This window comes from Globicephala melas, chromosome 3, assembly GCF_963455315.2.
Source record: "Globicephala melas chromosome 3, mGloMel1.2, whole genome shotgun sequence".
Lineage (NCBI taxonomy): Eukaryota > Metazoa > Chordata > Mammalia > Artiodactyla > Delphinidae > Globicephala > Globicephala melas.
The window spans coordinates 90,193,602-90,219,809 of NC_083316.1; the positions used below are offsets into that span (position 1 = coordinate 90,193,602).

At 37.1% G+C, this 26,208-nt stretch overlaps 1 protein-coding gene across 1 annotated transcript; it reads left to right on the forward strand.

The window, feature by feature from the left end:
• Positions 1 to 1,164: 1,164 nt before the first annotated feature.
• SLC25A46 (solute carrier family 25 member 46) lies at positions 1,165 to 25,809 on the forward strand. Its single transcript, XM_030869904.3, has 8 exons — positions 1,165 to 1,583; positions 4,135 to 4,177; positions 4,989 to 5,046; positions 7,631 to 7,708; positions 8,161 to 8,261; positions 16,062 to 16,118; positions 17,349 to 17,406; positions 21,713 to 25,809. The coding sequence occupies exons 1-8, from the start codon at positions 1,301 to 1,303 to the stop codon at positions 22,289 to 22,291; spliced, it is 1,257 nt and encodes a 418-aa protein (XP_030725764.1). The 5' UTR covers positions 1,165 to 1,300; the 3' UTR covers positions 22,292 to 25,809.
• Positions 25,810 to 26,208: the final 399 nt, after the last annotated feature.

Sequence of the window (26,208 nt, forward strand, 5' to 3'; positions counted from 1 at the left end):
CAGTGGTTGAGAGTCCGCCTGCCAATGCAGGGGACACGGGTTCGTGCCCCAGTCTGGGAAGATCCCTACATGCCGCGGAGCGGCTGGGCCCTTAGCCTACGGCCGCTGAGCCTGCGCGTCCGGAGCCTGTGCTCCGCAACGGGAGAGGCCACAACAGTGAGAGGCCCGCATACTGGAAAAACAAAAAAGAATGTCAATCTACTTATACCGAAGTTGATAATCACTTTTTAAAAAGGTTGGCTTCTGGAAGATTCAGAATAGTGCGTCAGGGTTCTCTTCCGAAAGCCTTCAGAATCCTGGGAGTCCAATGGGTCAGAAGGGACACAGGAAGAACCCATGTTAGGCTCGTTCACATCTAGGGAGAGAGATGCTGCCAGAAGATCCCACGGAGCTGATGAAAACAGGTAGTAGGAGACTCTCTTTAGAAGTCCTCTTAATTTTTTAACTAGGGTCTCGATTTTGAACAGTATCGCTTTGGATTTAAATACCCTGAGTGATTTAGATGCAGCAGAAAAAAAAATAAGAAAAAGCTACAGAAAACTATAGTTGTTTTGTGGCCTCAGAAAAGCAAAATGCTTAATTCCTAAATCCCGGAGAACAGTTTATATTCTTGGGGTAGATTGCGGAGGGGAGGGGAAGAGGCGGATTTTCTCCCGCGACGTTCTATTCTAACGCTTGCTCTAGCCGTCCACAATACTTTTGGGTTCACTGAGCCGAACCAGATCTCTCAACAGATTTTACCCAAAACGCTAAGTGCGGGAGGCAAAGCCAGATATACGAACATCCCGCAACTCTAACCTCTAATAGCTCCTTCGTGGCAGGCGGGACACCAGCCCAGCGAAGAAATGAAAGAGCTAGACCTGGGGCCTTTGTGTGGGGCGGGGCATTTCTGCCTGAGATCAGATTTCTGGCGTCAGCTCCACCCACGCGTCAACTCCCTCTAGGAAACATCTTTATTCGACTTCCTCTCATCCAGGCCGCACCTCTCGCCCCAATTCCCTCACAGCATCTCTCGGTACTGTGTTTCATTAACCCGACAGTCATTTTCCCACTCCCTACTAAGGGCCGCAGTTTTAAGAGTTACTGCCGCGTCACCTTAGCAACCGTGTCTCTAATGGCCGCCGGAAGAGACTACGATCACGTGCTCCCTGAACGTCCGGATTTGTAACGTGACTTCCGGTTGTCAGAATTTCCCCAGACGCGGAGACTCCCGAGGAGGAAAAGCTGTGTGGCCCGAGGTCGCCGTGGCCCCAGGGGTGGTGGCCTCCGGGTGGGCTCTTCTCATCCTGCCCCGTCTGCGATGCATCCGCGGCGCCCGGACGGATTCGATGGCTTGGGCTATCGGAGTGGTGCCCGGGATGAGCAGGGCTTTGGCGGCGCTTTCCCTGCAAGGTCCTTCAGCTCCGCGTCGGACCTGAGCCACTGGGTGACAACTCCCCCAGACATCCCGGGTAGCCGCAACCTGCACTGGGGCGAGAAGAGCCCGCCCTACGGTGTGCCCCCTCCCTCCACCCCGCTCGAGGGTCCAGCAGAGGAACCCTTTCCCCGCGGCGGCGGCGGCAGCGTGCCCGGGCAGAGCAGCGGTAAGGGACCTGGGGCGCACGGTAGGGGCGGGTGGAGTGGGGAGCCGCAGACCGGGTCCTGCATACCCCGGAAGCCGCGCGGAGGGTCCCGCCTCCCGGGCCTCCCGACCTATCGCGCGCCACACCCTCTGCCCTCCTTTAGTCCTCTGCCCCTGAAGCGGGCCTCCTCCCGCTTCTTTACACCAATGTTTTCTCCGGGATCACCTCCAAAAGAAGACGACTGACTTAGCTGTGGTCTGCATGGTAGGATTTCGGAGGGTTTTGGCATATTACATTCCATGACCTGAATCAAGAAAGACGGAAATGGTTTACTGTTTATTGGGAATCATGTGAAAAATACCTAATTGACCAACAGCTATATTTCCTTGAAATGTGGAAGGAAAGAGAAGTACTTCCAGCAAAGGCAGTCTTGGGCTCAAATCTGCCTCTACCACTCTTAAAAGCTGAGAGACTTTCTTAACCTCTGTGATTTCTTAGTGTTCTCATCTTTAAGGTGTGTAGAAGAATAACTCAGGGTTTTATAAGTGTCAAAACAATGAGGTGTGAGTAATGCCTAGTACAGTATGGAGCACAGAGTAGGCTAAAAGTGTATCTTTCCTTTTTCCGTTTACTCATAGTAATTGTATCTGTTCTAGATCCCCAAACTACCCCTGTATTTTCGCACCTCCTGCTTTCTTTCTCTGACTTAACTCCACTGAAAAGTCAAAATCACTAAGAGATTTTCAAGATAAGTCTTTGGAATCAAGACATAATTATTCTCTGTAGCATGTCAGAAAACTTGTTTTAATTTCAACACTGTATGATCTAGATATTGTCAACATCTGCTGTATTCGTAAAATGGAAATAATGCCTGCATCTTCCCATTCTCCTGAAATTTTTAAAATAATAGATTACATCCTTAAATATTATGTATATTCCAGACATAAATTGTATTCTCATTTCTTTGATTTCGACTTGGAAATACAGTAATATTTATTTGATTTGGGTTACTGGGAGGAATAGACTTCAAATGTCATCCAGTGAGGACAGATGGAGGAGGATCAGTGACTTACTCAGTGTCATACAGTTAGTTTTTTCACTCTGTCTAGTTTTTTTTTCCTACAGGTCCCAGAAGGAGTGCTGGAAAGTTATAAATGATTGAAAATGCATGTACGATTGCTACACAGTTACCTTTAGGCAGTAAAGCTGATGTTTTTATCTTTTCATAATGTATGCTTTGATGGTTACAATGAGGAGGAGCTCTTAATAACCAGGGTTTTGTGGGGGTTTTTTGCACCAGTTTAGAGGCTGGTGAATAACTGCAAAGAGGATAGAAGCCTGAGAGACTTACACAGTTAACAATAGCAAACCTTCCTAACACCTTCCAGAAAATGTCAGTGGTATTTTCTGTTAATATTAGCAGATGGCCTGTACACACACAAAAAGGGAAAAGCTGAAAGAAGGAAAGTATCTTAATTGGGCAAAAGAAGCTTCTCTCTACCTTGCATGTTTTTCAAGGCAATAGTGAACCAAGTGGTTTCCCCAGAGACTGTTTACGTGACCTTGTTCTGTCTGTCAGGGAATAGTGAGGGCATTACTTCATTCAAAAGAGCAGAGATGAGAGGGAGGGATTGGAGAAGAGAGGGGAGAGAGAAAAGAGGATGAGAGAAAAATTATCCCTTGTGAATATTGTATTATAGCTGAAATTTAATGTCTGGTCTCTTGGGGTTGTGATATTTCACCATTATGATTTTAAGTTTTCCAATTAAGTAGAAAAAGGTTTTATTTTCTGTTTTGACATATGCATAGGAATTTTCCAGCTGTAAACTCTTCTAATAAGACTATAGATATGCCATCAGCTGTAGTGCATATGGACGCAGTAGTCTATCACCGAGACCTAATTAAGCAGCTACTATCAAAGTATTTAAAACTTGGGGAAGTAGAGAAGAGAGCCTTATTTACCCATTTCAGTTACCCTAAGTGCTCTTTCAATTTAATAATTTTCATGGGTATTTTTGCTTGCAACTAGTGGCTTAACATAGATGCTCTCCATCAGTAACAGTGAAGGACGAATTTTACAACATGGGAGGTAAAGTTGGTGAAAGTATCAGTCAGAGTCTTCTCTAGAAAAAATTTTAAATTATTTGTAGTCAGAAGTTGAAAACTGGTAGCCCTTAGGTTCTACCTGCAAACGTGTTTGCTTTGGTCCACACAACATTTTAACGCTTTTTAAAATAGTTGCTAGTATTTTAAGATTGGAAGATGCTATATAAAAATGAGAATATCTCTTTAGAAAAATCACAGCTTTGAAACCTTGGACTCAGAGTCCCATGTGGCAACAATGGATTGGAGCTGAAAAGCAGTTGGGCCTTCAGAAGGTCTACACCTTGCAACTTGCCACAAGCCTCCAGAGAGCTCTTCACTTCCTCAGATGGCCTCTCTGGCCCCTATCAGAATTTGATTTTGGTACATGGAGTTTAAATGAATATCATGTTAAAAAGAAAATACTTTTTGTTGTTTTCACAGTAAACCTAAATAATGGTTATGAGTAATCTTATTCCTTCTGTTTTAGAACAGCTGAATAGATTTGCTGGATTTGGTATTGGACTTGCAAGGTAATTTTGTCTAAAGATTTTTAATTCAAGTTTTTATTTAAAGTTCTTTCTTTAATTTATAATGTTAGGTAATTAGTATTGCTTTCTTTAGAGCAGTAGTTAAAATATTGAAAAATATTTTGCAGAAAAAATTTATTATTTAAAATCGATAACTTGATTTTTTTTTCCCAGTAAGGATAGAGAATAGTCATTCAATTTTATAAACACAAAATAATTTTGTAAGGAATACTGTAAGAAGTTTCATGTATCTATCCAAAGAATAAAATAAAATCTAATCTTGTCTCCCAAAAAAAAGTAATTGTGCATTGAACCTTTTTGCTGAACTTTAGAATTATAACAAGATATTTAGCAACATGGCATCTAGGTTTTACTTACATGATCGTTAAAATCCATATAACTTAAGTGCAAAGTACATCAAAACCAAAATTTACAGAATTTATAGGGCAGATGGCCCTTCTGATAGGAACTTTGTTCATAGGACATCCTCTGAAAGAAATGGAAAGGGGCATTTAAATTGTCTAGGAAAGAAGTTTTCCATATCAGGCATACAAGATGTAGTTTCATCTTTATACTGTATATATTAATATTATATATGTTGTTGCTTTTGCGTACCAGTTTGCGAATCTGGCTTTAGTTTTTTTCATATTGAATCTTGTTATTGGTACAATGATTTGCAAACATGTCTAGACATTTGAAAACTTTTTTTTTAATTTTAAGAAAAATGCATAATGTAAATAATGCATGATTCTTCAAGAATAAATTCAGATTTATATGTGTTGTAAATTAAATGTTATAAATTATTATTTTATAGTCTTTTTACAGAAAATGTACTGGCCCATCCCTGCATTGTTTTACGCCGCCAATGTCAGGTAAATGTACTTTCTATGATTTTCTAAACAGTAATTCTAACCCTGATTTGAAGTACAGACCTCAGATAAATGACTGAGACCATGTAACCATTATCCCATGTGACATTCACCAAAATTTATATCAGTTCTCAAACTTTTTGGTCTTTGAAAGCTCTTAAGTCTTAAATATTATTGAGGTCTCCAAAGAATGATTGTTTATATTGATTATATCTATCAATATTTGCCATTTCAGAACCCCAAACTGGAAAAATTTATGCATACATATATATATATATATATATACACACACACACATATATATATGTTTAATTAATTAAAATATTAATATCATTAGATACTGATCATTAGATCATTAGTATCATTAGATACTGACATAAATAGCCTTTTTATGAAAAATCACTATTACTTTTTTGAAAATACCTTTAATGTCTGGCATAATAGAAGGCAGCCAGATTTTCACATCTGCTTCTATAGTCAATTTGTTGCAACACTTTGTTTTTGAAAGAAACAAGAGGTAATGGCAGATATTCTTCTTTGATACTACACCAAAACTCAATAAGTGGTAACTTTTTAAAAGTCATTTGCAATGTGAAATCTGAAACCACGTCAATCAACTTTTTATACCCTGTTACATTAAAAGCTATTGATTTGTACTTCATGTTGAATAGATTTTTTTTGTGTGGTACGCGGACCTCTCACTGTTGTGGCCTCTCCCGCTGCGGAGCACAGGCTCCAGACGCACAGGCTCAGTGGCCATGGCTCACGGGCCTAGCCGCTCCGCGGCATGTGGGATCTTCCCGGACTGGGGCACAAACCCGTGACCTCTGCATCGGCAGGTGCACTCTCAACCACTGCGCCACCGGGGAAGCCCTCAGGTTTATTTATAGTAATCCTGTAGCCAGGGCTGTCCTAAGAGCACTCTAGATAAAGTCTCTTCCTCCTAGTAAGTGTAACTAGTCTATTTATCTGAAGATCCCATTGACAAAGAGATTAACCTGGGACTCTCAACCACTGTGCCACCAGGGAAGCCCTTGAATAGTTTTTTTACGTGTGCATGCGTCTGTTACATCATGCATTGATTAATTGAAAAATACTAATTTACTGAATCATATAGATCATCTAAATGTTATGACATTTGATTTTACAGTATCAAAAGACCACCGTCATTAAAATCACTACCAGTCTCACCAGAAAAGCGTTTCAGTTTTCATACGATCTTGATAGTGGATATAGGTTTTCCAGAATTATAATTTTTGCTTGTAAGCTCAAATTTATCATTGGCAACAAATACTGTGTTGTTGTTTAATCAACAAGCCCACTTTGTTCAGTTTTAAAAACATGTTATCCCAAATGTGAATAACTATATTCTGTTAGTTTTTCCAGAAAAAAATGGTGATCCATGAAAAAAGTGGTTAGTTCAGGCTCACAAATCCATCGGACAAGTTCTTTTCCTTATGACAGCCATCTTCGTTATGCAACACACAAAATATTAATGAGAAAGATGATGTGTACTCAAGAGTCAGCATTTTATAAAATAAATGTGTCTTACTACTTCACCAAGGGCATTCTTTAGGGAAAGTGGCTTTTGCCTCTTTATAAGTGAGTCGGATAAAGAATACAATAAGTACAAAAATATAGTTTGGTGCCACTGCCTTCATGCATGCTACGAAGTGAGTAATTTTACCCACCATTGCTTTTGCAGTATTACTGAAAATGTCAACACAGTAAAAAAGGCAGATGATGCCTTAGTATCAAGAAAATAATTTTGAACTTGTCAATCCCCTGAAAGGGTAATGAGGCCCTTGAGGGCTAGTGGACCACACTGGCAAAAGCTCCTATAATATAACTTATCTTCTTTGAAAATTGAGTTAGACAAGATAGAAATAGTTAAAAATTAAGCTGTTTATGCTTAGCACCAAAAAGTAAGCATATAGAGAGAAATAGCTATTTAAATAGCCCTAACAGTGTTACATACACTAGAACAGTGAATTTCAGGCATATATTTTACATTGTGACAATATCACATTGTGATCCAGTGTATACTTCTATATGAGTAACTTTTTAAAATGTTTTAGCAAATAATACCTTCAGAATGTATGATGCATTCTGATACTTTCCTTTTTATTATTTCACTTAATAAGTATTAATTCTGACCCCGTATACTGATTTCATAATTTACCAATTGTTTGTAGCTTGTTATTGCTTGCCATTGGTAGACAGGAATCTGCTGTTCCCTGAGTTCTTCGTGGTTCCTATGTGTTAATGGCATGAGCATTTTGCCACATTGAATGTAATTCTGGTGTTTAAGGAAACATAAATATCAAACACCAAGGCCCTCTTTATTATATATTCTACATTACTATGTATATCACACATTGGTCTTCAGGGCTGTATTTGTACAACCTCATGTACTGTACTTTTAAGTTATTTAAAGCACTTTCAAGAGTAATTTTGCTTATGTGTAATTTATGCTGACTTTAGAATTGAACTTTCATTTATGCTATGACTCACTGTATCTTTCATGACTTTTTATTTCTTAACAAGACAATAACAGAAAATAACCATGAAATATCTTTTTTTACAGGTTAATTACCATGCTCGGCTTTATCATCTCACTCCATTTACAGTCATCAATATTATGTACAGCTTCAACAAAACTCAGGTGAGAATTAGTCTGTACATTCTATTAAAGTTATTTGTAATGTGCCATTTTGCCTTAGTAATAATTAAAGCAACAATAATTCCTTTTAGTTATTAAAGATATTGTAACTCTTATACTAAAACTAACTTAACATGATAATGACATCTTCTTGGTATCACTGAATAATCAGTAAATTCACACCTTTGCCAAAATTAATGAAATATTAGGGGTATTTAATCCATATTAGAGATAATTAATTGGAGTGTTTATCTTCACCTAAATGTAGGCCACCCAACAAATGTTAAAATAATGATAGGACTTACTTCAGTTGTAGTTCTTTACTAAAATGTCCTTTTGAATAATGCCTTACTGGAAAATATCAGTAAACATTCAATATCAAGTTTTATTAAGACCTTTTGTTGGTTTCTTTTTTAGGCATTAACAGAAATAACCATAAATTTTGTTCATTTTAGGGACCAAGGGCTCTTTGGAAAGGAATGGGAAGTACATTTATTGTTCAGGGAGTCACACTTGGAGCAGAGGGAATAATCAGTGAATTCACACCTTTACCAAGGTACCTTTTTGGCATTTTCTCAGATTAACTTCATATTAAATATATGACAAAATATGATAGTTGCTAAAAATACCTTGAATTTGAAAACTTGCCTGAAGTAGCTAAGAGAAGAAACTGAGAATAAATAATTAATTATATCTTATGGAATTAGTATGTGATAAAGAAAATGCTTCCTGGTCTAGTATCTATTGAGCTCTTTCAGCTCCTACTGCTATATATCAACAATTATCAACTAAGGAACAAACCTGAGTATGTGAGCAATTCCTGTTATTTAAGTGGCTAGCTTGGTGAAGGAGACACATGTAAGCAAATTTTACTACATCGTGATTAGCGCCGTAATTAAACAAACCCCTTTCAGAGTGCAGGGGACACTTTGCGTGGATTTATTGGCAGAGATTTTTCTAACAGCCTGAAATCTGAGCTAGATCTGGAATTATGAGTAGGAAATACCTTGGCAGAGAAGGAGAGCAAGTAGAGGTCACAGCATGCCCAATTTTATGGAAGTTGGAAGGTCCAGGTGATAAGAAGTGTCTTGTGCTTAGAATATTGGGCATGTGTGGAGTAGAATAACGTGAAAAGAGGCTGAGGTGCTAGACTAAAGCATGGTTCTGCCTTTGTAAGTGACTTAGGCTTTATTGTCTATGGAGTTGGGAATCTAAGGGGGGGGATTGTTTCTTTTTGTTTAATATATAGGTTCTTTGATCAAGGATTTCTCAAGTGGCACTGTTTTTTTAAAACATGGAGTGTTGTAGACAGAGACTTACGGAGAACTGTTACAGTAATCTAGGCCAGACGGAGAAGGGTCTGAACTATGGAGTAGAACAGAAGGGAGGAGCTGGATAAACATTTCTAAAGTATAATAGATAATTGGTGATAGATTGGGAATGGGATTATGGGAGAGTGAATTAGCAGCAGTGACAGATTTCTAGATTGGAATTGAGTTGGAGAATTTATAAAGAAGAGTAAGTTGGAGTCAGAAAGAAGATAAGGAATGTAACTGTCAATAAATGAAGTTTGAGGGACTTCCCTGGTGGTCCAGTGGTTAAGAATCTGCCTTCCAATGCAGAGAATGTGGGTTCGATCCCTGGTCAGGGAACTAAGATCCCACATGCCGCGGGGCAACTGAGCCCGCATGCTGTAACTACTGAGCCCGCGTGCACTAGAGCCCGAGCATTACAGTTAGAAAGAAGCCCGCACGCCACAACGAGAGATGCCCGCATTGCTGCAACAAAGATCCCGCATGCTGCCAAATAAGACCTGATGAAGCCAAATAAATAAATAAATAAATATTTTTGGATAAATAAATAAAGTTTGAGATTCATGCAAGACATCTGGGGGACATGCCTAGTAGTGGTTGGAACTGTGGATCAGTCTCAGAGACAATTTAAAGCTGGAGGCATAGCTTTGAATGTTGTGGCACTAAAGTGGCAGTTGAAGCTTTGGATGAATTTCCCTAAGGAGGACGTGTAGACTAGATGACAGAGAGTGGACCAAGGACAGAATCCTGGGCGGTGTGTGAGTGCACGTGTGTGTGTGTGTGTGTGTGTGTGTGTGTGTGTGTGGTAGGAGAGGTAATAGAGGGGAGTAGTAAGAGATGTTTACAAAAAAAATTAACAAGAGCAGTAAGCTGTAGGACAGTGGTGGCCTGCAAGCCAAGAGAGAAGAATCAGAATTGTAGATTCTTTTGGAGGGAGAGGGTAGAGAAATTGGAATGTTTGATTCTGGGTATATTTTCTCTCTGAAACAGGGTACAGGTGAAACCATACTGGGGTGGTTTAGATAGAGCATAAGAACAATGATAGACATTTGAGACAGTCACAGCTAGGAGTAACAGGAAGGGGATCTTACAAGGAATACATGAAAATAATGTTAAGAGATAATGTTGGAGATCATAAATTTGTTTAGGTGCTATTTGGCAGGACTCTGGGATTTTCTGTGTCAACAGTAAATCCCAGGGATGGAGTTAAAGACCGAGTGGTTTATTATTCCAAAATTGGCCCCTGGCAGGGTGAATTTTTTGGATTGACAAGGAAGTGAGGTAGTTGAAGGTGCAGCCACTAGCATCTCAATCTGAGAATCAGTCTTTGTAGGGAAGGAAGTAAAGGCAAAAGAGACTGATATCAGGCTTTTTGCCAGTGTGATTGCTTTCAAAGGACCATATAGCTTTGAAGTTCCTTTAACACAGCTTTGCTGAGTGTTAACAGAGAAAACAAAAAATGTTTTGTCAGCTAAGTTTCTCCTCTCATACTTAAAAAAAATCTGAATTTCTGCCCTTGGCTAACTTCATTCACCCCATTGTTTTTCATATCACAGGATAAGATCAAAACTTAGTACTTGTCATCAAATGTTCTTGAAGTTCTCCCACAAACACAAAATTTTATAAAAATTTAACAAAATTCAGTAATTTCTGTACCGCAAAGAGTAAAGAATTCTGTATTTGCAGTCAGAACACTGTTGGTCCTGACTATTCCACTTTTTAGTTCTGGGACCTTAGGCAAGTAACACCCTTTCTCTAAAGCAGAGAAGAAGTAGTAACTTTAACTTCAGGTTGAAGGGAAGGGAAAAGAGAAATGAGAATGAGAAGGCACAAAATTTTGTTAAATTTTATTATCTAACTTTCTTACTCTGTAGACACACAGACACATCAGTTGTGTGGGTATGTATTGTCTGTTGGTCATTTGAATCTTATTAAAGAAGACAGAAAAGGTTGTCTTTGTGGTATTCTACTTGGGTTAAATTTTTGTGGTAAATCTCACTCATTACTTCATTTATTTATTTAGCTCATACTTCCTGAGTCCCTACTATGTGCTAGGTTCTGTGCTAGAAATCAGGTATATAGTGAGAAGAAACAAAAGGTACCTGTGACCATGAAACTTGGGATCTAGTGTAAGGGACATATGTTAAGTAAAATAATCCCACTAATGAATGAATAATTACAAACTGAGGCTTTTTCTCTAAAAGAAAAGAATATGGTTCTGTGACAGTATTAGAGTGTTAGGAACAGTGTCCCTAATAAAATGACACTTAAGCTGAGATCCGAATGGCACTCAGGAGACACAGACCAGTTGGTGCAGAGGCAGTGCGGCAGGGGGAATGTGGAGAATTCCTGTAATTGAGGGAAGGCTCATAGGGTTTGAGCTCAGAGAGCAGGATGGAGAGCAAGAGCCAATCTGCGCTTGGCTTTGTAGGCCACTTTAAGAATATTGAGGAGTTTTAAGCAGGAGTCAATGACATGATCAGATTTATGTTTCTAAAGGGTCATTGTAAGTGGAGATGAAAAGATTGCAGGAGGACCAAAGTAGAGAAAAGGATACATGTTCATAAGCTATCACCATCTAGGTGAGAAATATGGTAACTAGGACTAGGATGGTATCTTTTGAGATGGATGTAAATAGATGATTTTGAGATATATTTAGGTAAAATTGATGGAACTTGATGATGGATTAAAGTTGGTTGATGATAGACAGGGTGTCGAGGATGACTTCTAGGATTTTGGCTTGTGTAACTAGATGTCAAATAAAGCCATTCTCAGACATACAGTGTAAACATTTTTTTTTTTTAATTCTAACTTATTTGGGCAAGGCTGACTTTTCTTGGGGGAAAACAAAGTCATAGCAGACACAGTATTAAAGCAGAAACCCAAAGCATTTCACAGAAGTTACCACTTGAGGAGGATGAGCTCTAGGGTCTCTGAGACTGAGGTTCACGGTGATCACAGGTACAATAGGTGAGACAGTCTGGATTCACCAATATTTTTTTATACTGATTATGATCACATCTGAATTTGTGATCTGATCACATTATAGTTTCTCAGTATTTATTACTTTTTTAAAAAAATGTATAAAGCCCAGGATCATCATCTGTGATCTCTTTCTTTATCTACTGTTCAGATCCCTCCTAAATTCTTCCCCAAACCTTCCCCCAGGTGGAGTGAGTTAGACTTTGTGTTGCTCTACCCTGAAGTACCCTTTCCTTTCACGTGGCATTTCTCTAATCATTAACATAAGGAGCACCTCTAACCAAGGCTACCTGTATAGTTCAGTCTCTCACAGAATCCATTTAGTTGAACTCCAGCTTAGTTTGACTCATCTCACATTTGTAGTTGTACCAGTACTGTTTTACTGTTTTCTCCTCATGTTGTCTGTTTCTCCTAATGACTCCTCTGAATTCACTGACTTGAAACACATTCCATTTTAAATACAATGAACTCTTTCTCCAATTCAATAGATTTCCTTTCTGATTAAGTTCTCAATTAGGGAACAGTAAAAGGGTCTAAGAGTAAGAAAGAAAAGTTATAAGTCTGATTTTGGACAAGTTCATTTTGACACAGAGAGAAGTCTAAACTGAAGATAATAGATTTGGGAGGTTCTGAAGCATCATCTTGGGTAAGATTGCCTGGAGAAGGAATGTAACTTATATAGTAAGAAAAGAACAGGGCTTGAGCCTTTAGGAACTCCAGAATAGGTTGCTGAGTTCAGAAAAATGCCCCTGCAAAGGAGTCAAAAGTAGAGACCAGAAGAGAGGAGAAAAACCAGAAGAGTATGGGATAGTGGAATACAGGGGCAGGGAGTGCTTCCAGAAGGAGGGAAGAACACAAGTGCATGTTGGCTGCTGAAAGGTCAAATAAGGCACAACCTTAAAATGCCTATTTGATTTAGTGATGTGGAGGTCATGGGGACCTTGGCAAGAGTTGTTTTCTTAGAATAATAGGGTAGAAGCCAATTTGGAATGGGTTCAGGGTGAGTGGGAAGCTAGGACATGGAAGTAGCAAGTTTAGACAGTCCTCTGTGAAGAGGAGAGATGAAGAGAAGGAGCTGGAAGATGAGGGGCTTGGGTTACATTGAGGGAAGATTTTTTTTTTAAGAGGGCAGTTTGAGCACGGGAAAATAAGAGGCAATGGAAAGCAGACTATAAATAGAGCGTTATTTAAAAATTCTATTGCATTTGTGTATTGATTATGCATGGGAGTATGTGTGTTAGTGTGTCAAATGAAAAACTGATAAAAAGTAAGTCACTTCACTTAATTTTGTTGCTCATTTGAAGGGCAGTTTTTGCTTGTGAAAATAGCGAGTTAAATATACTTATATATTTTGGTATTTGATGATGAAATATAAAAAGGTTTAATCACAAGTAGATTTTTACACTACCCTTTTTCCTGAAGCATTTAAATATGCTAATTTAAATTTATAGAGCTGTGGCAATAAGTTTTACACATTTTATAAAGGAGTAGAAAGCAGATACCAGGAAGAGCGTCTCAGGGTTTTTTTTATACTTGATTCTAAATTTCTTTTTTCACTCTTTTTACCTTAATCCTAATAATCTTACGAACCGGCCGCAGTAATTAGTATTCAAAGGAAAGGTGGCCCAGTCCTTACAGAAATGCAGGTCACAGACCCATCTATCCATAATGTTAATGGAGTGCACAAACTTAATGTCATAATAACCTGTGATAACCCTTTCTGAGGTCATAGTAAGAGTAATAGCAGTGCCCAGAAATTTTCCAAAACTTTTAGCATATTTTGTTTTATAATCATAAAGTCACTGTCAGTAAGTTAAGTAGCCTAATCTTTTTTTTACAATTTTCGTCTTAATCATTAAATGTCATTCCAGCTGCATTTTTCGATAGTTGTTCAGGCCTCATATAGTATTCTGGTATTAATTTAATCAGAATGTGATGAATCAGAGATGGTTGTTCTGTTGTCTAAAAGTTTCTCTGCAGACCTTTCAGTCTCCTAGAAAAATGTAGAAAAGTTCACATACCACCCATGCCATAAGTGTACTGAGTTTGTTTTTAGAGCACTTACATTATCAGTGATTAATTTCCTTTACCTTTTTAGTATAAAATATATTCCTTTGTCTCCTTATGATTGTCATACTTACTCATTACAAATAGAAAATGTTTTTCTCAGGTTCCTGCTGTGGCCGTGGTACATGGGTGCCAATGTCATCAGGGGAGCAGGTGGCAGCCAGTCTCCCCTTTATTTTACGTTTTCCTTTTCTCTGTTACTCTGCCTTCCTCCCTCCCCTCGCCTCCCTTCCATCCCCTCTGTCTGCCTTTTCATTCCCCCCCCACCGCCTCCTTTTTACTTTCCCTTTTATTCTCCATGTTCTTTTCTCCTTTTTGACTTTTCTCTTGATATAACTTTCTCCCTTTTTGTTCTTCATTCAGCTTGCCTCTCTTCTTTTTCTTCTCTCTTTTCTGGTTTCCAAAGGTAACCTAAATAGTAGGAAGCACGCAGTCCTAGACCTTGGTTCCAGACCTGGCATTCTGCCTCTCTCCTTTGAACATATCCCTGTGATCTTTTTTTTTTACATCTTTATTAGAGTATAATTGCTTTACACTGGTGTGTTAGTTTCTGCTTTATAACAAAGTGAATCAGTTATACATATACATATGTTCCCATATCTCTTCCCTCTTGTGTCTCCCTCCCTCCCACCCTGCCTATCCCACCCCTCTAGGTGGTCACAAAGCACCGAGCTGATCTCCCTGTGCTATGCGGCTGCTTCCCACTAGCTATCTACCTTACATTTGGTAGTGTATATATGTCCATGCCTCTGTCTCGCTTTGTCACAGCTTACCCTTCCCCCTCCCCATATCCTCAAGTCCATTCTCTAGTAGGTCTGTGTCTTTATTCCCATCTTACCCCTAGGTTCTTCATGACATTTTTTTTTTCTTAAATTCCATATATATGTGTAAGCAAACAGTATTTGTCTTTCTCTTTCTGACTTACTTCACTCTGTATGACAGACTCTAGGTCTATCCACCTCATTACAAATAGCTCAATTTCGTTTCTTTTTATGGCTGAGTAATATTCCATTGTATATATGTGCCACATCTTCTTTATCCATTCATCCGATCATGGACACTTAGGTTGTTTCCATCTCTGGGCTATTGTAAATAGAGCTGCAATGAATATTTTGGTACATGACTCTTTTTGAATTATGGTTTTCTCAGGGTATATGTCCACCTGTGATCTTTTTGACCTTTATTTTTCTCATAAGTAAAAGAAATAGGACAGTACCTGCTCTGCTTATCTCACAGGATTCCTTCTTGTATCAAATGAGGTGAGAGGCAGTACAGGCAGATAGTATAGACTTCAAGTCATACGGACCATGGTTTAGACCAAGTTGCACCACTAACTAGTTGCATGGCTTTGGGTAAGTTATGAACCATCTCTGAGCCGATTTCCTCATCTATGAAACTGGGGGTTATAGGTTCATTGTGAGGGTTAGAAGTAATTTATGCAGAGTGCTTTGCACAATGCCTGGCATATAGTAGGAGCTAAAAAAGATAATAGAATATAATAAAGGTCACAAAAGTAATGTCATCTCAATAAGTAAAGGCACTTTGAAAATTAGGGGCTATACAAATGTATGTGTCATTCTGAATTACAGTTACTTAATTTTGTTTTGTTTTCTAATTCTCATTCTTACATACATTTTAAAGCTTTTTTTATTCCTTTATACTATTTTATTGTTTACCTTTCTCTTCCCCCTCGATTGTTTTCCTCAGTCTATCATTTTTGCATCTTATCTAATGTCTCATGTTCATTTTTATAGTCAGTTATAACTCTTCCTCCTCTGTCATCCCCTTCTGTCAGCACATACAGAAAGACCTTCTATGTTTTTTCTCTTTTCAACCCACTGTATTGTTTGACGGGTCCCAGAAAGGAAAATGTTCATCATGAGAATATATTTCTCCTACAGATTAAAAAAAATTAAAAATTGATTACTTTTTTAAAGCTTAAGCTAATTCAAGATGTTTTAGAAAACATGGCTTTTACTTTATTTATTTTTTAGGGAGATTTCACATAAATGGAATCCTAAACAAATAGGAGAACACCTTCTACTGAAATCGTAAGTATCAAAAGCAGCATTTATATCCATTTTTATAGTGTTAGAACTGAAAAAAAGCTTATTAAATAAACAAAGTGAAGGAAAGTAGAGCAATGAAATATTTGTGGGACTAGAACTTAATCAGAAAAGTAACATAGAATTTAGGAAAAAAATCCTGAAATATATGTTGTCTTTTAAATAACCCTTCTAATTTGAAAGGCTAAAATCACAACCTAATTTTTCTTTGCATTCTTAGGAAGTTAGCAGAGATCTTCAACTTGTTAAATCTGAATTGCCAGGAAAATTATTACTCTTATTATTATTATCATTATTCTCTTAGTAAGCAGACATACAAATTTATATTTGTATGGTGATGAGTAAACTCAAACAAAACCTTAGTGTCATTAAAACGTAGTCCTAAAGGCACTTAGTGACTTTACAACACTGACCATTTTTATGGATTAGAATTTTACTCTTCACTTTTTAATTTTTTTTGAAGATTGGGAATTGGAAACCCCCCAGCTTGCTGGCTCCCTCTGTGGGACATTCCAGCACATTTTTACTTAGTGATGTTCCATTCACCTTGAAAACCACTACTTGCCAGGACCTGGCCCATAGGGTTAGGTAAGTCCCACCTTGACATTATTTTAAATAACTATATTTTGCAGGCTTGCAAAGTTGTAATATTACTATGTCTAAATAGTGGCAATAGGAGGCAACTTTGCAAAGCTGTACAATATTGTTTTTTAATAATAAAAGGGGACTTCACTTACCATGGAAGACTGGCTTAGCTCTGCTGGGTGGGAAATCTGGGAATGGATAATGATAATAGATAGGACAATAGCAGAACAGTAGCCTTGTTGAGATATCACTAAAAAGGCAAGCAATGGAATGGATCCCTCAACCTAAATTTTAGGTATCAGATATACAGGCTACATTAGCTATGTGCAGGTAGACGTCCAAACAGTGAATCATAAACAAGCCTACATTTTACTGGTTTAAAATAATTTTCTTTACAGGCTGTCACTGTGTTATTATTAATACGTAATTTTTCATCTCTAATTGTTGAGTAAAGCATCTTCTGTTACAGGTCTCCGAAGTATCTTTAGGCTATAGGTATTAATAGTTAAAAACCTTGAATATATTATTCAAGCTTGAGTATAAATTATGTTGATGTATTAATGTAGATATTAAAAAATTTAGTGTAAGCATCTTGTTTCAGTATACTGATGTTTGTTTTAATTTCTACAGCCTAACTTATATAGTGGCAATGCCTTTTTATTCAGCAAGTCTAATCGAAACAGTACAGGTGAGCTATTTTTTCCTGTCTTTTTTTAAATTAAAAATGTTGTTGGAATATTCAGTATATTGTGTATGTCTGATAGTATAACAGAAAAATTTAAGACAGTATCCTTCTAAAAAAATTATTTTTTCTCAGATACCATACATATATCAAAGATTATATACTAGGCACACTGCTGGTGTGTCTGTTTCCTTTGCAAATTTACTTCACACTTTTAATTCTTTTTATCCCTTACACAGACAGCTGTACTCTTCATTCAGATATCTCAGAAACCAGCCTATGAATACAAAAAAATCTATAGGGTTGTTTTTTGTTTTTGTTTTTTCCTCCAACTTTTTAATAACTCAAATAGTTATGGCTTATCAGACAATAAATTACTAATTACCTGAACATAAAACATGATGGATAATCATCCTAACAGTGAGAAGGTAGTCCCCATAGGTAGTTTACTAACAGCATTCTTTTTAAATATGCCTTTTAAGGAACATTTGATGCTATGGTGTTTAGTATATACTACAAAGCGAAAGCAGTCTCCTGCTAGCATTTTAAATTGTTTCACTATTTCTAACCACATGGTGGCACTTCAAGTACATTGAATTAATGTACTTTCTCACATACCGTTCCTGCATTTAAAACTGTAAGAAAGCTAGCTTAACTTTACCCTGTACACAAAATCCAACTAACTGTCTACCACCTGTCTTCTGTCTCCAACATCAGATCCTCTAGCATATTTTTTTCTTTGTCATAATCAGCGCTTATGAGTTTCCTCTCAATAAAACCTCACTGGATCAGCCTTTCCTTTTCTAATTACTCTTTTCCACTTAATTGCTTTTCTGGCCATATCGTTGTTTTTCTTTTCTTTTCTTTTTTTTTAAAGGCAGAAAAAACTTTATTCATGCATAAACTCGTAATGACCCCATCTTCCTGCACAACTTTAGAAACATTGACTTATTACAATACAAATTGGACCAAATGGTGAAGGAACTCCAAAACCATCACAGACCTTTCTCGCTTCACTACACAGTGCAGTGGAGCACGGCACAAATTGAGGAAGGAAGTCCTTTATGTGTTTCACATTTACCTGCTTGCCTTCAAACCCCAGGGCAGAGATTCAGTTGGGGGTGGATTGGGGGCAGAACCTATTGTTGATTTTTTATGTGTTTATTTTTTAGAATTATTAACTGAAGTTAACATCTTGCTACCCAAATATTGTCTCCTATCCCCTTGCATTTGGCAATGTGAAAGGATATAACCTTTGTATGGGGCTGCAGTTTACAGAATTATCACTTTATGACATAGCCTCATTTTATAGATAAGGGGGAAAAAATAGCAGGAAGATAATTATTGAAGGAAAAAAAAACGAAACAGCGTGATATATTGGGGAAAAACAAGTTTTAGCTTTATGCAGACCCATATCACAGTCACATTTCTCTACTTAAATTAGACCTGTGACTTTTAGCAGATGTCCTAACCTTTTTTAAATCTTAATTTTCTCATACATAAAATGGGAATAGTATTTTATTAACTGAATTATAAAAATTAAGTGAATTATTTATGTAAAGTGCCCAGCTCACTATATGTTCATTTTGTTTTGTTTTTTTAACCCAAATGCCCTGTTTTTTTCTGCCCCAGGTTCCACCTGCTGACCACCTCCTTTTGTCTGATTTTCTAGTTCTCTTTTTTTTCCTTCAATTTCTACTCTCTTCAACATCCTCCTTTTCTTTTAGTAACCTCTTACCATCTCTTCTCCTGTAGCTCCAAGGCACAATCCTTGACCCTCTCTGCTTTGTGTCTCATATTCACTGTCCTGGAGAACTCATTTACTTGCATGAATCCTTTTAACTCTCACCTTTATATGAATCTAAAAATTACAAAACTCTTGATTTTCATATTTCTTTCATCCTTCATAACCAATCAGCCATCATGCCTTCTCAGTTCTAACTTTAGGGAGTATCTGAGATTGTCTGCTGCTCCCCACCGATAGGCCACCATTCTCTTTCCTTCTTGTTACATTAGCTTCTTTCTCCCTACCATGTTCAGTGGTTTTTTGCCTGTCTGGGGAGCTCAGATCTCTTTGAGAACAGTCTTTCCCTTGAAAAATACACATGTATATATAGATCTCCTAAAGAACACCACCATTCTTCAATATGAACTTCCTAGTGATCTGTTGTCTTTACTAAGAATCTTTGTTCTGTTTCCTGCAATTTAAAGTCCATTCTACATATTCATGCAAGATTAGTGTTCTTAAATTGCAGTGCTTGTATCCTTTTGCTGATTAAGGATCCACGTTGACTCATATTCTCGAAGATCAATTTCAGACTTCTCAGCATAGTATTAAATCAAGGTTTTTACTGACTTCACCTTTCAGCTAATCTTTCTTAACTGCTAATTTTTTTTAAAAGCTCATTTTAAATTTTAAAATTTTAAATAAATGAATTAAATTCATTTATTGAGTGCTAACCTATGTCAGGCACTGTTATAGACCCTGGGGATAACATAGCAAACAAAAACTTTCTGCCCTCATGGCACTTACATTCCTGTGGGGAAGATGGACATAAACAAGATAAACAAAAGGATACTTCATGGTGCTAAGTGCTAAAAAATAAAACAAGTAATGGGTAGCAAGGGATGTTACTATTTTTTTAAGATCAGGAAAGTTCTCAGAAGCAAAAGTCATTTGAGTAAAGGTCTGAACATAAGAACTACATGGATATTTGGGAGAAGAACATTCTAAGCAGAGGGAAAGCAAGTGCAAAGGCCCTGAGGTAGGATTATATCTTACATGTTTGAGGAGCAAAATGAAGGCCAATACAGTTGAAGCTGACTGAGGAAGGGAGAACAAGAGGAGATGAGGTCTGAGAGGTAAGAGGGAGAGAGATCACACAGGACACTAAAGATCACTGTAATAATTTGGCTTTACTTTGAGGGAGATGGAAAGTCTTTGGTAGGTTTGAACGAAGAGTGACATGATCTAACTTGTGTCTTTAATAGGATCTGTTTGGCTGCTGTATTAAAAATAAACTGGACTGGGAAGGGGGCCAGAGGCAGGTAAATGGATTAGGTTAGGTGAGCTCATTTTAGTCTCATGGTTTTAAATATGTTCTCTTCACTGTAAACTCTCACATTTGTACGTGCAGCTCGGACCTTTTCCTTGTAGTCTAGGTTATAAACTCCACTTGGAGTTTACACCTTAGACTTAACATTTCTGAATTCTTGATCTTCTCCCCCACATTGCTACCCCAGGAATATTGTCCAACTCAGTAAAAGGCACTGCTATTCCTCTGGCCAACAGCTTTGAGGTCATCTTTGTCTTCTCTTTTTCACACCCCGAATCAAATCTACCAGTAATTCCTATTGGCTATAATTTTAGGATAAAAGCACAGTTGCAGCATTTTATTTCCTTTGCTACCTGCTAGTCCAATCCACCATCATATCTTTAACTGGTTTCTCAGCCTCTGCTCTCATTCTCCTCTACGCAACAGCCAGTATAACATAAATTGTATCTTACCCATCTTATGCTTAAAACCACCTAGTCACTTCCCATCTGACTGGAGGCCAAGGTCTGCACAGTGGCATGGTATGGCCCCTGACTACCTTTTTAACTTCATTTTTTGCTGTTCTCTTCTTCAGTCGTTGCTGCAGCCAAATTGGCCTCTTAGTTGTTCCTTTTCTGCCTGTCCATGCCTCTGTAACCAGTATCACAAACTTCCTTATACATATCCCCATAATTGTAAAAAAGCAGAGACAATGCAGATGATAATGACTCATGTTTATTGAGTGTGTTCTGGGTACCAGGCCTTTTTTCATTTAATGCTCCCAGCAACTCTGTGCATAAAAGGTAGGTAGGCCTAATTCCATTTTTATAGAACAGTAAACTGACTCTTAGGAGAAGTTAAGTAAGTTGCCCATGGTCACATGACCAGTAAGTACATAATGGAGGTGGGTTTTAAAGCAATGCTTAAGAACTCCAAGCACTGTGCTACCTCTTCAATGTCATGTACAATATTTGTTGCTTTTCAAAATGTGTCCTAAGGAGGTTCTTGAGGGTGGGGAAACCAGGTGTGTCACCCTCCACATCTCTTCTCGTTTCCCTCCCCCAATAAGAATAGCTCCCAGCTTCACTGCTATCTGTTTTGTGAAATTTTATTTGAAAAAAGAATCTAATGCCTAGATAACATTTGAAGTTTGCAAACCATTGATGTTTTTCCTCTTTAGTCAGAAAATTAGGGTTTAAAAGAGACCTAGAAAGAATCCTTCTTTGTGGCAGAATAAGCAGATGTTAACTTTTACTCATTTCATCATTTCATTTCAGAGTGAGATAATTCGAGACAATACTGGAATTTTGGAATGTATTAAAGAAGGAATTGGAAGAGTGATAGGCTTGGGAGTGCCTCACAGCAAACGACTACTTCCGCTTCTTTCCTTGATCTTCCCTACGGTGCTGCATGGGGTTCTTCATTACATCATTAGCTCAGTCATTCAGAAGATTGTCCTGCTAATTCTAAAGAGAAAGACTTACAATAGCCACCTAGCTGAGAGCACTAGCCCGGTGCAGAGTATGTTGGATGCTTATTTTCCAGAGCTTATTGCTAACTTTGCTGCCAGTCTTTGCTCTGATGTTATACTTTACCCATTGGAAACAGTTTTGCACCGCCTTCACATTCAAGGAACACGCACAATAATTGACAATACAGACCTTGGCTATGAAGTGCTTCCAATTAATACACAGTATGAGGGAATGAGAGACTGTATCAATACCATAAGGCAGGAAGAAGGAATGCTTGGTTTTTATAAAGGGTTTGGTGCTGTTGTAATACAGTACACGCTGCACGCAGCTGTTTTACAGATTACCAAGATTATTTACTCTACTCTTCTTCAAAATAGTGTTTGAGATTTAGATTCCTGGTTAGTCTGAAAGACATCATCTGGATACTTCATTATGAAATTATGAGGGATAAGAGTGAAATACCGTTGGTGGGAAATGGATTAGAAAGTGAAACTGGTAGAAAAAGTCCATGCTGATTATATTGACTCTTCACTTTTTAAAAAGGTTATTGGTATATATTTTGGATTCAAAGTATTCCAAATTTGAAAACTGAATAAAGACACTCATATGAATTAAATTCTAGCTAGTGTAGCACTAATGCTGAACTAAAAATGATCTCGGGAAGAAGCAAAATTTTGTCAGCAAACTGAAAACAAAATTTCATATGACTTTAATGTTTATTACATGTTTAGTTCACCTTCTAGATATTGGTATGTCATTCTTAATACAGTGTATAGTAGCAGGAGGTCATAGTTTACCTTTAAGCAAATAAGTTATGTTATCAGTAACCCGGACAAGAAAGATTAGATCTGGCAATCTGTAAACAGGAGCTGAGGGTTTTAAGTTGCACTGTCCCTGTATAACTTTAATGGCTGTATATTTATTCGATAAAGCCACTTATATGCATACATACAACTTGGAATTGCCTCCATCCCTACAAATTTCCCACTCTTAGATCAGCTTACTGTATAAAATGCAGTTATGTATTTTCTGCTTGAATATCAGAACAAAATATTAAAAGCCAAGGTACCCCAAAGATTTAAGGCAAACAGCTTACTTGTCCATAAGCAAACCCACCGTTTCAGTGCCAGCAACTTAGAATTTGTCATATGTTTATAAAGTTTGATTTGCTTATCTAGCCTTATGAATCATCAGACTGTTTTTAGAACCACTCTTAACAGAGATAGAATATAAAATAATCATGACAACTATTCCTGCTTCCACATTTACAAATTGTGTACTAAAGTGAATATCACTTGCCATTCGTTTCTGAATGACTTGACTTAGAGGAGACACGATTAAAATTCACCTGGGAATTTGTGCCTCTTGCCTTCCATATAGTCATCATTAAATGATGACTTCAATTTTTATTTTCTTTTAGTTTCTGTTCATAGTTTCATTCTCCAAACTAGATATACATAAAGGGAAATGCAGGTTTATCCTTATCACCTTTTATTGAAACTTGTTTGGATGAATACTGATGAAAAATAGAAACCTTAAAGGAAGTTTGTCCTTGCTTTTTATGGGTGATGAAAAGAAGTAAATTTCAACAAATAATAAGCAAAAAAGTTGGTCATCAGTTTAATAAAAAAATTCTGTCCCGAAATTGAATTTGGTGGGTGAGGCTCTTCATATAGTAAAATGATTTGCATTTGATTAATCCATCATTAAATGTTTTAAAGTTTCATTTCCTCATGTGAATGATCAGTTTTACTAGGAACCATTTAGCACACTGAAGTACAATGACTTTGCACTGATGTTGTCCAACCTAGAATGCAGGTTCTGTTTTACTGAGATCTATTTTACTTACTAAATGTCAGCGAAATGGTTACTTTTTGTGATTAATAATGTTGGAACCAAAAATTGACATCCAGAAAGTGTGAAACAATACATTTGTTGCAACTCTCTCTACTATCTTGTGTATGTGTGGTTCTTTTTTAATGACTAAAACATGGAAGTTTTCCATTTTTCCATTCCACCATGAGGGAGAAAATCAAATTAAACACAAGTTGTACTCGTTCAGATTATGGTTTACCTTGTCCGGTTTACAGCACTTAAGTTGTTCTCATTGCTTTTGAATTAATAAGTAAATTTTTAGATGTTTATAATATGTCCAACTTCCTAAAAACCTTTCATTTTTATTATAATCGAAGATAGTTTCAGACAAGAGTAAACTTCTGAAAATTTCAAGTTTCAGAAAATTTCTAGAAGAACAGAATCTGAATGGAATCAAGTATCTACTAGTGAAAATCTGGGATCCTTTAGCTAATTACTAGATATTTCAAGATTATTTTATGAAAGTTATGAAGATTCAGTTATATAAATCTGTCTCGTGGAATCATTTACAAGACTGATAGGCTGAACCACATACAAGTAGGTTGGTCTTATTTTCTGTCTCTTTGGAGAAAGAATACAAATTAATGTTAAAACTAAAATTGGGAGATTGGGATTGACAAATATACACTAGTATGTATAAAATAGATAACTAATAACTTGCTGTATAAAAAAAAAAAATTCAAAAAAAACCTAAAATTGAAAGGCAGCAAGTAAAATACTAATTTTTTTAGTACCACTCCAAATTAGTTGAAATATAAAAAAATCCTTAAAATTCAAGCACTTAAATGCCGGCCAAATATGTTTAACTGAATTTAGAAAGGAATAAGCAAAATAAACATTAGACATGCTCTTTCCCTTTTAAAATTGCTCTATTTCTTTAGCATATAGGTGCCAAAATCAAATACCTATGGGCTATATTTCTTAAGGTGATAATAGCTTAGAATAACATTTTTAATTCAGTATGATTAATATTATCATGAGTAAGAGTCTATTAAAATGTTCCACAGTCCCAGTGATCCACTTACATAAGCTAGATTTGGGCCATGGAGCTGAAGTATGATATACTTGCCTTACATTGTTGGGTTTCTTAACTGGAGTCAAATAGTCTGAAAGCAATGGAATTAAAAACAAATACCTGGTAAATATTAACTTACTATGTTAAGTGAATTTATGAATTGATTTACTAAATCTGTTTATAAATCCCTTTCCTTCGAGAGACTCTTTATTTTATGGTTTCCAGAAAAATAATCTCTAAGTTTACATAATTTAAGCCTCCGAACTCCAGCACTAGATGTTATAATTATGAAATAGTAAAAAACTAATTTCAAAATGGTTACGGATTGTGGAGTTTGATAGCCAGTGTTTTCAGAAGTAAAACTGAGAGGCAAGAGGTCTTGCTCATTTTGCATATGTGCTTGCCTGCTCACAGCTGTCTTCAGCACTGTGTTTGTTATAACCCCACAAAGCATTCACTAACTGACTAGGCACAAACACTTCAGTATTTCCGTGTATTCATACATATGCTCAGAAGATAAAAGAAAACACATGGCTTTTTGTTTTTTTCAAATGAGATTGTGGAGGATGTTTACCCTCAGTTTGCATACTGGGAGGTCTTGAAAAGATAGCCAGGTTTGAATTAATTATTTTTAATAATATATAAGCAAAGAAAATCCCCATGGTAACAACTCACATTGCATCAGAATTTAAGTGATACTTAACTTCGGCATTTCTGGTTTCTCTACTCTTTCAAGTAGTTATACATTTCTCTCCCTTTCCTTCTCTCTCTCTCATATAAACTGGATATATAATGTCTTTCTTTTGAGTCACTGATTATCACTGATATGCTACCAAGTTGTATAATAGAGTAACAAAAACTTGTGATTTGACAATGAATTTTATACAATATTACCTCAGCTAGAAGAGGTGTGTTGTCTGTATTTTCTTTTAAGTTTTTGTCTCACTGGTACTTTAAGTGTTTTCAGTAAATTGTGTAATATGAAAAGGTTAAATAAAATGTTGAAATAAAATCACTAATTTTCTCTTACTGATGCTAGAGAACTACTAAGGCTGGTGGTGTAGGTGTTCAGAATATGTCCCCCCAAAATATGCTGTGTTGGCATATTGATTATTTTGTATTAAAGGTCCTTGAGAAACAGTGGGTGCAAAAGGACACTCTGACCCTCCTTTGTTCCCCTGAAAGCAAATTGCCCATGTGAAAGGTAGCCTCCCTGTACCAGAAGAGAGAATTTAGGGCTGAGAAAACTGTATAAATAAACCTTGTTACTTCTTCACCATTTACTACCCCACCACAAACCCCTCTGCCTATCAATTCTTCACAAATTTACTGTTTCTTCGTCTAAACGTTATAAAAGCTTTCAGCTCCGGTTCCCTTCTTTGAATCTCATTTTATGGGGATCCGGTACATA